This window comes from Emydura macquarii, unplaced genomic scaffold (assembly GCF_026122565.2).
Source record: "Emydura macquarii macquarii isolate MOO-44397 ecotype Brisbane River unplaced genomic scaffold, CSIRO-AGI_Emac_v2 contig_561, whole genome shotgun sequence".
Taxonomy (NCBI): Eukaryota; Metazoa; Chordata; order Testudines; family Chelidae; genus Emydura; species Emydura macquarii.
Window position 1 is genome coordinate 431,836 of NW_027130698.1, and position 13,737 is coordinate 445,572.

Here is a 13,737-nt window from a genome sequence, read left to right on the forward strand (position 1 = left end):
AGGCTCCCTCCCCCCCCACCGGGTTCCCCACTCTGGCTCCGTGATTAGTCGAGATCCCCCAGAGGGGCGTGGTCAGAGCGGAACGCTGAGTCGGAGCATTCCAGAACCGGACGGTCCGGCTCCGGCTGCCGCGAGCTGATTGGCTGAGCGCGTCGCCTCCCCCTCCTCCGAAGAAGCCCATTGGAAGAGAGGAGGCATGTGGCAGCCGGCAGGGGACCGGGGGTAGGGGTGGAATGTTGTGGTGGCGGCGGCGGCGGCGGCTGCGGCCGACTGTCTCGAGCGTTCTACTTTCACGTAATCGGGTGGTGCGGAGCGCCGGAGGGAGCCTAGCTCTGCCCGTCCCGAGAGAGGATCTGCGGAGTCTCGCGAAGCTGGTGTCGGCGGCAGCGGTCGCGAGGCAGGGGATCCGGCTGGGAAAGGCACAAGGTACAACTGCTGCTGTGGTCTCGCTCGCTGCCTCGCGGCGCTGGACCGTGTGTAGGGGGGAGACCCCAGCCCGTCTCAGCTCCCCCTGTGGCCAGGCAGGCAGGCACTATTGTCCCAGCTCCCCTCCAGCGCGTCCCGGCTGCCCCCCAGCTCGCTTTCACGTGTCCGTGTTTCCCACCTTCCGACCCTCAGGCAGCCCTGGATGGAGGCATTTCACGTGGGAGCGCCCAGCCCTCGGTTCGGAGCGCGCTGTGTCGGTAGTGACTTCGGAAACGAGGTAGCAGGTGCTAACTCCTGGAGCTGCGTTGTTGACATGGTTGTGCTGGCTCACGCTAGCAGTGGGATCGGGATATAGGTACTTCTCTAGCCCCAGTCAGTCGCCTGAGGATCTGAACGCCTCATAATCTTCGATACATTTTTTCTCACAGCAGCCTTGTGAGGTAGGTAAGTATTGTTATCCCCAGTGTTGAGCTAGGAACTGAGTGACAGAGGATGAGCCTGATCCTGCCAATGTTACTCAGACCTTGCACCACAAAACATTCAGCTGAAATCAGTGGGACTGCTTGTAGTAAGGTGCTGCTCTCTGTGAGTAAGGGTGATCGAACTTGGCCCTTAGTGACTAGCACAAGGCCATGCAGAACTCTTCCCAATCCAGTGTCATCCTTCCCCTTTGTCAGTTTACAATGCTTGGATTGAGCAACAGGTTTGGAAATCTGTGTCCTGCAATGTTTACTACTTGAACATACTACTCATAAGATTCAGTAATATGAAGCGCAGAGCTGGATTTTAAACACCATTTAGCAGAGAAAATTCATAAAAGTAAACGCTCAAGAATTCTCAGGGTATGATTTAGTCCAACATAGCTCCCCTGGGTCTTCCTTCCTTTCTTCTGACTGTCCTTTACACTGTAAAGTCTTTGTATTTGTTTCTTCTACAACACTGAGTGTGTTATTGGTGCTTTACAAATACTGAATGGTAATAACAGTAATAATAATCCTTATATAACTCCTGTTAATATGATTGCACTGCTTCTGATCTCTCTTAATGTGTATGATTAGCAGCAATGTACTCATCTGTAAAATGGTATGGTAATACTCACCTAATTAACATGTTTGTAAGGCACTTTAACATCCATAGTTAACAGGAGCTATATATATGTAAAGTATTTACTATCTTTTTTTTTTCTTTTGGAAAAATAGACTTAGATTCTCTAAAATATATGATCATGTTTCAATATGAATTGCATATTTTGAAACTTTTTGCTATCTAAGGAATAGAACCAGTGTTAATAAGTATCATGCATTTTATGTGGTATTCTGACTTGCACAGACAGTTTTTAGATGCTAGGAGAGCACAGTCTGTGTGGAACTCAGGAAATCGGTATTATTACTGAACCAGTATTGTTTGAAATGCTCTGGTGAAATCAGGAAACTGTTTAATCGCAACATCTACAGTTATATCCTGATTTAAAAAAAAAAAAAAAAACAGCTGTGTGCTTTATTTACCTGCACAGTTGCTGGGTTTATGCATGCAAACTGTATATTTGCTCATGCAAATGGACTCCAGCTCTTTATTTGTATTAATAAACAACTGACCTATCAACAATTTAACATTTATTTTTTTTACATGCAGTTATGCTCATGCATATCTCTACTCTTGCAGCGTATGCACCTCTGGCAGCTTAGGCATTTGTAATACCGTCCTGGAGCATTTGTTTAATACCAAGATGAAAGAGAAGAAGAGTGCCAACTGCTGATTACTCACATCACTTCCTTCAGCATCTTGGTGTTACATAGAGAAGACTCCCTCAAAGAACTGATTAGATTAATGGATTTTTAAGGCCAGAAGGGACTATTAGATTGTCTAGTCTGATGACAAGATCACAGGCTGAGATGGGGTGATTTTTTTTCACTAAGAGGGTGGCGAAGCACTGGAATGGGTTACCTAGGGAGGTGGTGGAATCTCCATCCTTAGAGGTCTTTAAGGCCTGGCTTGATAAAACCCTGGCTGGGATGATTTAGTTGGGGTTGGTCCTGCTTTGAGCAGGTGGTTGGCAAGATGACGTCTTGAGGTCCCTTCCAACCCTAATATTCTGTGATTCCAGCTGGTGCTCTGTTAAAGGGTACTGGAGGGAGGCATGTCCAGGCCTCTTTTATTGGAAGGATAACAACTATGACATGGAGGCTTCTGAATGAAGAGTGGACTGTGGTCATTCTCAGGGACTCCATGGGGCACTTAGAGTATCCCCTGCCTGCACTCACAGCTATTACAGCACATGGGGTGAGATGGGCTACTGCTGATGCTTTTATTTCTCCATAGGAAACCCACCAGGCCCCTGTGGTCAACACTTAAAGGTTGCATAAGTCATTTGTGTATACAGGCTTGATAAATGTACTCGGCATCTACTAACCATGGTGAAAAATCCCTGTGCTGCATTGTCCCCGAGGCAGTGCTCCTCAAAGCCATGCTATCTTGTGGTTTAAAGGATTATAACATCTGTGTGCCCTGTGTTTAATTGTCACATTGTTAACCAACTATTTAACTTGTTTATTTATAATTTACTACGATTAATCAAATAGTGGAAACATACTTCAATGAATTTCAGCAGTATTCATTAACTAATATATTAACCAGCTATAGAACAAGTTGAATACTACAGAAAATATTTGTCAAATGCCAGGGAAATTAGAATACCATGCAACCATTCCCCACTTACTACACCTCTCTTGCTTTAGCTGTGGCTCCTCTCCTCTCCTCCTATAAATCTGGGTGTATGCAGTACTTCTCTCCTGGCTTTTCCCATCAATTTCAACAGGCTGAGGTAGGCCTCCTTCTGTAAGAAGAGGAAGTTTTTACTATTTGATGGCTGTTTGAAATGAGTTGATGGGACCAGTTCCTGATGGACAGCCGACCACATTACACAAACCCACCTTTGCAATTGGCACCTATGTATATGCATGCACATACGTGCTACAGTGTATTTACCAATAAACAGTAAAAACTTAATTAGCTACGTAGCATTTACTTAATAATGACTATAATTTCTTTGAGCCATTGTAACAAACTTTGATACAAACAGAACAAAAATAACATATTTTGCCAAATTAACAGGCTGGATCAGAAATTAGATCCTGTGGTTTTTAATTTGCTTATTACCTTGTTCCTAAATTATGGTGTCTCGCTTCACTGATAGAGAAAAAAATACAATACTGCATATTCCCAGAAGTCTGCTTTATTTTACTAGTAAGAAAAGCCCTAAATTCATGTAGTGCCTTCCATTCAGACAGAAAACAAAAGACCATTTGAAGTTAATCACAATGTTATTAAAATAAAATTGGTTTTGCAGCCTGATGCATAATCCATAAACCAACTGTTGATCCATAAACCAACAGTTGATCTGAGAAGTATATGCTCACTTTAATAAACCATTTATTCCTTGGGGAATAAGGTGGAAAGTGAACTTCTTATATTATTTAACTTATTAAATTAGAGCAAACTACCATAAATGCAGAAATCCACGGGTGGGATAATGGGATACCAGAGACATGTAATAAAACTGTTTTTCCCATCTGACCCCATACTGGCAACACACTAACAAGCGGTGGCTTGGTGGATTTTTTTTTTCTTTCCTTAGGAAGTTAATGGTTCTCCTTTCAAAAAGTAACAAGTTAGGGTACTAAGGTACAAGAATGTAATCTCCACATCCCAGTATGCTACTCCACAGGTAGTTCCTTTAGCTTCTCTCTCATTTGGGCATGGAAAGGTGTTTACACACTGTTTGTCCCTTTGTTTTGGTGCAGCAAACCTTGAAAGTGTTCTGTACTGTGTAAGAACCAAAATAAGCATGATAGTTAAACTTTTCCTAGGTGATTTTGGAGCCTAAATCCCACTGATTTTCAGTGTTTTGTTTTTTTTAATGTACCCAGTGTCTTCTGATGGCATATCTTTATTCTGGGATTACTTTGTCAGTTTAGTTAGAAGTTTAGGAAATATGTGGAATTCTCCCTCTCTTTCCTCACCATCCAACGCATTCCCACTCACTTGAAAACTTTACCATGCTTATAAAACACAGACGAATAATTTACAAGCCATAGACCAATATGGAAGTTGGGGTTTCACTATCCAGGACCAATGCCTAATGAGAAGCCAACCATGCCCTCATCATCTGGAAGAGGTGGGATGGTAGGATTCTCTCCAGGGCATTGTCCTGAACCCTGCCCCACCTTTATGTTAGCTGCTGAACAGGCTACACATACTGAATCTTTCTTAAAGCACTTTGTACCATGGAAGTCTCCGAAAGCCCCTCTGCAGTATCTAAAGCTTATTTTACCCACAGTACAGATAAGTAACCATGAGAAAGAGAGGAGATCAGTAGCCAAACTGGGAATAGAAGCCAGGAGTCAAGCTCTTATACTACCATGCAGTGAGATTGTCATAAGCAGGGTCAGGAATCTGTAAAACATACAGTTTTTGGTTGATAAGGCCTGTATTTTTATATAGTATTTTCCTATACCCTGAATTCCCCCACACTAATCTGCCCTGGTTTCAATCTCTCCTTTATTACACAGCCAAAAGAGAAATAGGTATATCATTGTGTCTGTCTCTTTTGTGCCCACTCCTCTCCTGAGATTTTGTTTGTACATGTCCAAAAGTAGGCAAGTCTCCAGATCTGGAAAATCAGTGTGCAGGGCATTTATCCAAGGGCCGTGCTGTGCCTTCTGTGTGCAATCATTCTTCAGTTTAAACCTTTCATTCATTTATTCTGCAATTCTGCTCTGTATTTTATTCTGCTCTGTAGGTAGAAGGGAGAAAAATGTTTACAAGTTGTAGACTCACTGTAATGGAAAATGCAGAAGTTAAATTCTGGCGTTGCCATGCCTACAGGAAAAATGCCTCAGGCTGGAGTCTCATCTGATCTGACCAACTAAGCAGTGACACAGACTATCTCTGCTCTCCCCAACACAAAGGGAAGACAGTTATTTCCATAATGCAACATTCCAAATATTTTTATTTCAAGGGAAAAGTTTTTAGAACATTACGTCAGAAAGTGTAGATCTAGTCGCGCCTTTGGGCCTGCTGATATAAAGTGTATGTAAGTCCCATTCTGAAAATGCTTATGGGCACCACCTTGAAATAACTAGAAAAGGGTGGCTCCAGCAACAATCTTATATGGGAATAGATGCACAACAGTGTTTATGTGGGAGTGGAGGAAATTAGTATGGAGTTTCAGCTGTGTTCTTAGTGGGATGGACCTTGAGGCATTTGTATCACATTAAACATCCCTGATAATTATTGCTTTCTTTTTCCCTATGTTTGCATTTCAGAGAACAGAAGTCATGGTGTGTTAGATTTGATCTTTCAGAGAAATTTTCCGATGGCAGAGAGCTTGTCCTGTGTTACCTTTAGAGGAAAAGCAAATAAATTGTTGTTTTCCTGCTATTTTCTCACTTCTTATAAGCATATTGTAGAGGTTGCGACTGGATTTGGGCTGTACTACACATTGATGAAAAGTGTCTTAACGCAGTCTGAAACCATCAAATCTGCTCTCTCAAAGCCGTGAAGAAATACTGTACATCCTAACAGAAGTGAGTCAGAGAGTCATTAGAGCCTTCTCCTAATTCAAGGGAAATCATGGGGTTGTCCTTGTTTGGTTGCTCATAGCTTGCATTCGCCTCGTGATGCCACTGTGGGACATGATCCTCATAACACTCCACAGGCAGCTATTGTCATCCCATCGTTCTTAGGAAAAAAGATTGCTAAGGAAAAAACAGGTGCTGCAGTAAAAATGTTGGCTTCCCTTCTGAATCCATACAGAGCCAATGCCCCAATTTGGCATTTGGGGCACCTCGCTGCTGGAGGCACTGTCTTTAGCAGAGATGTAAATTTAAAGGTCCTGATCATCTGTGGTCAGTAAGGACCAGATACCGCACCCAGCAGTGCCCATTTTTCTCAACGACTGCTTGTTTGGTGCTTGGAAAACATGCCACTTCATCTAGGTACCTAAATGGGAGCTGAGCTCTTTTATAATGTTGGCCCTAAGCTTCCTGTATACCATGTGGGTATTAATAGCAGTCTCCTGGCCACATTCTAAATTGGGTAACTTAATTCATTGTGTCCAGAAATTTTAACTGGCTGCTGCTTCTTTTAGAAACATTTAGTATCATTGTATGGTGTCGAAGCTGCTACTCTGGAGGTGGTGGGTGAAAGGGTGAGTTGAGATGAAAAATGCTATATGGGTGTAAACTGTTTGTCTAGAATTTTCTCCATGTGGTTATTCATCACTGAAGCTAAGTCTTGAGCATCATGTGGCTGTTAGATCTTTTGAGACCTAAGTGTTTGAGAGAACATGTAGTTATGCATTAGTCATTGTAAGAAGCACTAACAGAAACTAGGACCTATGCACTCTGAGCTACCTTGGTCTAAAAGGAAATGACTGTTTCTCATGAAGCTTCTTGTGGATTATTATGCCTAGACACAGAGTCTTGGCTCAATATCAGTAAGCACAAACTTACTTTTTGAATGTGTAAGTGGAGGGAGACTCTAGGAGGTCATGAGCATGAAAGTGTTTAATGGGTCCCAAGTTAGGGACTTAAAGGAGTTACTTTCACGGCACTTACCATGGTACTTTTAAAATAAAGTGTTTTTTAACAGGAGAGTAGTGTTGTGGAGGTGGGAGGGAGTAATGAGTATGCTGTGATCTAGTTCCTTTAATAATATTCAGAACGTTTCCAGTTAGATGACACGTCATTTTGAAAACACACATAACAAAAGAAGCACTTGGGTATGATGAATGCAGGGGTTGGGTTGTGTAGGCTGGGTTCTTGGGTGGGTTTTTTGGTCTTGTCAGTCGTATAAGAGGAGGATCACTGGAGATAGCTCAGAGAATTGATAATAGGACATGCAGCCTTCCACTTCTGTAATTCAGTGGATTGTTTCATTTCAATGCCTAGAGACAATTGTCTGTCTATGCATCGTCTGTCTGACTATATCTTAGTTGGTAGTCTCAGCAGAGAGGCCAAGAATTGAGTGGATGTGGAGGCCATTCTGCCCTTTCACTGCTTAGATCACTGCACTAGCACAGTTTTGACCCGTTATTAGCAGGGAGTGCAATTGAACCAGTTGCTAATAACAGGTTTAAAAAAAAAAAAATTGCTAGTTTAGACACACGTGCAAAGGCAACCCCTTCTAGGGTAGGGGTGCAGTGGTGGGAGCGCTGCCGGAGCCAACCGTGCTGTATGGACAGAGCTCTAGTTTTTATGCCTGTCAATCAAGCATCTTTCATGTGTGAATTTCCCCCCCCTCCAAAAAAAAGCATTGCAAAATTTTGACTTACTAAAACTGTAGAGAGCAGGCCTTTTATCAATATAATTGTTGATTAGGAGTGTGATGATTTTTTTTTTAATTTCTTTTTCCTTCTGCTTTTAACACCAATATCATTATCCTGATACAGCCCCTACTGTGGATGCAGTTTTGCCCGTATAAAAGTGTCTTAGAGCAGTATAGCTAATTCCCCTTCTTCAGTAAATATTTGTTCTGTATTTTGGGGAAAAAGCTGGATATAGTTTCACCATATAGTAATGATAACTCTTTCCATTCCACTAGTATCTCTGGAGAATGCGAAACAGAAGCTACCAAATGGTTAGACATTTTTAAATCAGCAGGTGCAGATAACTTGCATCCAAGAGTTTTAAAAGAACTGGCTGAGGAGCTCATTGGAAGATTTATGTTGATTTTCAAGAAGATTTAGAACACTGGGGAAGTAGAAAGCTAATGTTGTGCCAATTTTTTAAAAAAGTCTGACATCGGTCCTAGGCAAGATAGTGATGAAGCTGGACATGGTACTTAATAAATAAGGAATTAAAGGACAGTAATGTAATTAATTCAAATCAATCTGGGTTTATGGAAAATAGATCTTGTCAAACTACCTTGATATCTTATTTTGATGAGATTACAAGTTTGATTGGTAAAGGAAATAATGTTGATGTAATATACTGAGAATTCTGTAAGGTGTTTGATGTGGTACCACATGACATTTTGATTAAAAAAAAATTAGAACAATATAAAACAAACATGGTGCACATTAAAGGGATTAAACCCTGGCCAATTGGTAGGTCTCAACATGTAATCTTAAAATCAATGATCTGGAAGAAAAAGGTTGAAGAGGACCAAAAATTGGGGACATGGTAACTAATGAAGAAGAAAAGTCACTAATTCAGAGTGATCTGGAACTCTTGGAAAACTAGGTGCAAGTAAACAATATGCATTTTAATAGGGTTAAATGTATACATATAGGAACAAAGAATGCAGTTCTTACTTCCAGAATGGGGAACTTTTATCCTGGGAAGCAGTGACTGTGAAAAGGATTTGGGGGTCATGGTGGATAAGAAGCGGAACATGAGCTCCCAGTGTGATGCTGTGACCAAAAGAGCTACTGTGATCCTGAGATGCATAAACTGGGGAATCTTGAAGGCGTAGAGAAGTTTTTACCTCTATATTTGGCACGGATGAAACTGCTGCTGGAATACTGTGTCCAATTTTGGTGCCCACAGTCCAAACAGGATGTTGATAAATTGTAAAGGATTCAGAGAAAAGCCAGAGCCAGATCAGGGGATTAGAAAACATGCTTTATAGTAATAGACTCAAGCAGCTCAATCTATTTATCTTAACAAAGAGAAGTTTAAGAGGTAACTTGTTTAGAGTCCATTAGCACCAATATTGGGAACAAATATTTAATAATGGGCTCTTCAGTCTAGTAGAGAAAGGTATCCTATGATTCAGGGGGAGGAAATTGAAGCTAGATACATTCAGCTTGAAAATAAGGTGTACGTTTTTAATGGTGAGAAATAAACCATAGGAATACTTTACCAAGGGTTGTGGAGCATTATCCATCACTGACGACTTTTAAATCAAGACTGGATGTTTTTCTAACAGATCTGCTCTAGGAATTTATTTTAGAGAAATTCTATGGCCTGTAAGCATTCCTCTGCAGTATTCAGCCCCTGTTACTGGAGACTAACAGAAATTACCAAGTCTGCTGTCAAGAGACAGAATACACAACATATTGACATATAGCAGCCTATTGACTCAGCTGATGCTACACACCTCACTGATGTTAATGTGACTTTTTGGTTCTCTTTCTATTCCTCCAAGTTTATTGTCTTTGTCACCAGAGTCAGGATGGCCCCTGGGAGTTTAGACTCCAGTGTCTTCCCATGGTGACTTCACATTCTCAGGTTAATTTGTTTCCCGCAATTCCCCCCCAAATGAACTGCCCCATTGTCTCAGGCATCTCCATACTCAGTTTACATTAGGGAAGGGAGATAATTATTTCCCTCTTATTTAGAAGAAAACCTATTTCTCCCTTTGTTTGGTTACAGACTTTAAACCATAAAATCAGTAAATAATCTTAACATTGTTATAGGAATTAATACATACATTGCACAATATTAATGACGTGTGTGTCACTGGCTTTCATTGGATATCTTACACAACATTCTTTATAGATAAGTATCATGAGAGCAAGGAGTTAAGTGAGGTGAGTTTGTCATGCTTGATGCAAGTTGCTGTTACATGGCAGTGAACCCTTTGCCAGTGGGCACTGAGGGGCTCTTATGGTCGCAGGTCCCTTCTGGCCTTGCAGTCTAGGGATGGGAATAAGCTACATTGGTATAAGCACTTTTTTTTATACTGGTATAACTGTGTCCACACAAGGGAGTTTTATATCTTATCCAATATGTGATATAAGAGGGTTGGGTAATTGAATTCTGCTGATTTCTGAGATGAATATCAGCCTGCTACAAAATAGATCAGATGTTTCATTGTGTTTTACTGCTTATTTCGAAGTGCTTTAATAAGTCACTGCTGGATGTTATCACTCAAACTTAAACTAAACTAATCTCTTGGCTATTTGAAAATCTACTTACTGCTCTTTAAATTTGCTGTTCTGTTTCAAAGCTAATATTGATGGAGTTGTTTGCTGAATATAGTTTTACAACTTTACTTTTTTTCTGTTGTTGTAGACTGAATGAAAGAGATGGTGGACCATTTGGCTAACACTGAAATTAATAGCCAACGCATTGCTTCTGTGGAAAACTGCTTTGGGGCATCTGGACAACCCTTAGCTGTGCCAGGAAGGGTCCTTTTGGGTGAAGGAATTTTGACCAAAGAATGCCGCAAGAAGCCCAAGCCTCGGATATTCTTCCTTTTCAATGACATCCTTGTGTACGGAAGCATAGTGATAAACAAAAGGAAGTACAACTGCCAGCACATCATACCTCTCGAAGATGTCACCTTAGAGAAACTGCCAGATACCTTACAAATGAAGAACAGATGGATGATTAAAACTTCGAAGAAGTCCTTCGTTGTTTCTGCAGCCTCCCTCACAGAAAGGAAAGAGTGGATCAATCACCTGGAGGAGTGCATTAGGCATCTGCTGACAAAGACAGGCAGGCAGCCCTCCACAGAGCATGCTGCCCCGTGGATACCTGACAAAGCCACTGATATCTGCATGCGCTGCATGCAGACCAAGTTCTCCACGCTCACTCGCAGGCATCACTGTCGGAAGTGTGGCTTCGTTGTGTGCGGGGACTGCTCCAGGCAGAGGTTTCTGATCCCACGGCTGTCCCCCAAGCCGCTAAGGGTCTGCAGCCTATGCTACAAACAGCTGATGGCAGAAAAGAAGAAGGAAGCAGAAGATGGCCAGAGGCAGCAAGAGAAGATCCACTCTGCCGGGACTGGTTATGAACCATCCAGTGGTGATGACAGTGATAAATCTGATGATGACAAAGTGGAACAGTGGCCAGCAGATGCAGAGTTTTATGCCTCAGAAGTGTCTTGGTCATCTTTCCATAGCTGACCTGCTTAAAGCTTGAGGAGCCAGATTCTGACTTCTGGTCCACACACAAACCTCTCAGTATTTTCAGTGGTGAGCATACACTGGAGGCTGGAATTCAGTCCCTTTTTGTTTGACTTAATCTGGAAAACACATGAAAGTAATCTCTAGTATTAAGAGAACTGGTATTGTCACATGACACTAGCAGGGCACGGCCTACAGGCAGTGTGGCATAGTGGACAGAGCATTGGACTGGGAACCAAGATTGTGTTTCCTGCTCTGCCACTGGCCTGCTAGGTGACCGTGGGTAAGTCACATCTTCTCTCTGTGATTCAGTTTCCTTATTTGTAAAATGGGGATAATATTACTGACCCCTTCTGTTAAGAACTTTGAGATCTACTGATCTCTATATAAGAGCTATGTATTATTGTTTCAAATCTATTACTCACCTTGGGGTGGACCCTTTTGTTGATGTAAGAGGCTCATTGATAGGGCAGCATGCACTGCTACTGCCCATGCTCTACCTTCTCTGTAGGGAATAGAGGACTTCAGTCTCCAAGGCTGGCATTTGTCGTAAGCACTAAATATCTATAAAATGATACAACTAGAAATCTGAAGTACATGGAAGCTTGGGTTGGTGCCCTTTGACTTCAGTCTGGTAAGATACCAAAAAAAAAAAAAAACCCAGCAGGAGACCTGGGTTAAACTTTTAGACTCTGACTTTTGCTTCCCAAGTTGCCTGAAGCTGGGATCACTGGGGAAATGGTGATCTCGGGAACAGGGAGGTCTTGTGTGGCTGTGGAGCGAAACCTGCTGCCTTCTTGTGAGCAGTATTATACAGCATTGGAGAGGTCCTCCTTCCCAGCCAGAGAACAACTATTGTGATGACAGAAGATAATGGGCGAGTTAGTTTATATTAGGGTGAGAAAGACGAGGCTGGCTTAGCAGAATCACTCCACCCCTTCCCCACACGTGCATATTTCTAGGTCACAAAATCAGTAACCCAACCAGATTTCTACACTATTGCACCAGGGATGGAAGAACCCCAACCTGTTGTGTGATGTAGTGCTAGGGGAAGAGGTTGTGAAGGGATAGGTGGATGGTCAAAACTAAGGTCTGATTCTGTGAGATGCTGAACATACTCAATGCCCTGTGACTGACTTAAGGCCCCAAGCCTTCACTGCAAATATTGCATAATGTTGCATAATTTCAAGCATGAGTAGTCTTGCTGGCTTCAGAGTTATGCACATGAGTGTTTTCAGTATTGGGGTTTAAAATCATATGCTTAATTAGATTTGAACTTTGACATTAAAGTTAATCTGAAGTGAAAGACTGTGTCTATTCAAATAGCCAGTCATAGTCTCATGTGTAACAATTTACTATCAGTGAAAATTAGACAACAGCAATTGTATTGCAGCAATAATGACAACAAAAAGCTCAGTTACTATCTCTTTTGCATATTTTATATTGTGCATTTTATACTCTGGAGCAGGAATTTAGTTAAAAGTAATTTTCAACATCATAAATTTTTCCTTACCATAGTCCAGTCTATCTAACCATTGCATGGCATGCCAAATAACCAGGCTGGGTTTTTAAATTAGTTCAAAGAAATTATTCTCATGGATTTTATATTTTCCTTTTTTATATACTGCCAATGTCCAACCAGTTTGTATTATTCCACCGATTGTGAATGAAGTTATGTCCAAGGATGGGAAAAAAGTGTCAAAATAAATGTGGTGGTGGTTAACAGAAAATCCCAAATAAGCATTGGGTCAAATGCTTTGATGTAAACACATCCAGTCTATTGCGAATTCAGCAGCAGCTCATCACTCATGTTCTGAACATCCTGGCTTTTTATTTACTACTTAAAAACGAATATTATTGAAACATATCCAAGTCTGCTGCTTCCTTTCTGTTTGTTCCATTCTTTCTCAGCTGACTAAATTTTCCCAAGTCTCTTGCAACCCCCTGCAGCAGACTATGGTAATTAAAATGGTATTTTCTAGTGGGGGGGGGGGGGGGAGGGAGGGAGGGGAAATGGAGGGAGGCAATGCAGAAAGAGCCAAAAAGCCCCATGGCTAAAACACACGTTTCTGGTTTTTAGAGTAATAAAGAACTTTGAGTCCTATTTTTTCCATCCCTCTTCAAATTCTAGTTCATAACGATGAACAGCGGCAAGTATATTTATAAAGCCTCCCTCCCGCAAAGGAGTATGGGCTTCACAAACAAAATATGACCTTAACAAAAATAATACAAATATCAAATACTAAAGCTCAGAACAGTGCAGTCATTAACTCCCACTGCCTTCACTTGAGTCCTTAATAAATGGCTCCAGAAAGATTCCACTTTTTAATTGATTTTCCTGAAGATCAGCTTTCCCTCCTCCTATCTATCTATCTATATATATGAGAGAGAGAGAGAGAGAGAGAGAGGGGGGTGCTGCAGTTAATAGGATCTAATTACTGTGTGGACTGATTTAC

The 13,737-nt window shown here is 41.6% G+C and overlaps 1 protein-coding gene across 2 annotated transcripts; it reads left to right on the forward strand.

Annotated features, from left to right (window-relative positions):
* The first annotated feature begins 236 nt into the window (after positions 1 to 236).
* PLEKHF1 (pleckstrin homology and FYVE domain containing 1) lies at positions 237 to 13,148 on the forward strand. 2 transcript variants are annotated; one of them, XM_067539997.1, is made up of 3 exons: positions 237 to 426; positions 5,751 to 6,011; positions 10,446 to 13,148. In XM_067539997.1, exon 3 carries the CDS (start codon positions 10,451 to 10,453, stop codon positions 11,279 to 11,281), a length of 831 nt encoding a protein of 276 aa, XP_067396098.1. In that variant the 5' UTR covers positions 237 to 426; positions 5,751 to 6,011; positions 10,446 to 10,450; the 3' UTR covers positions 11,282 to 13,148. The 2 variants fall into 2 exon arrangements, with proteins under 2 accessions (XP_067396098.1, XP_067396100.1); XM_067539999.1 differs by lacking the exon at positions 5,751 to 6,011.
* The last annotated feature ends 589 nt before the right edge of the window (positions 13,149 to 13,737 follow it).

Bases quoted from the DNA above. Each gene is read 5' to 3' on its own strand.
- PLEKHF1 (XM_067539997.1), top strand. From the start codon at position 10,451: ATGAAAGAGATGGTGGACCATTTGGCTAACACTGAAATTAATAGCCAA.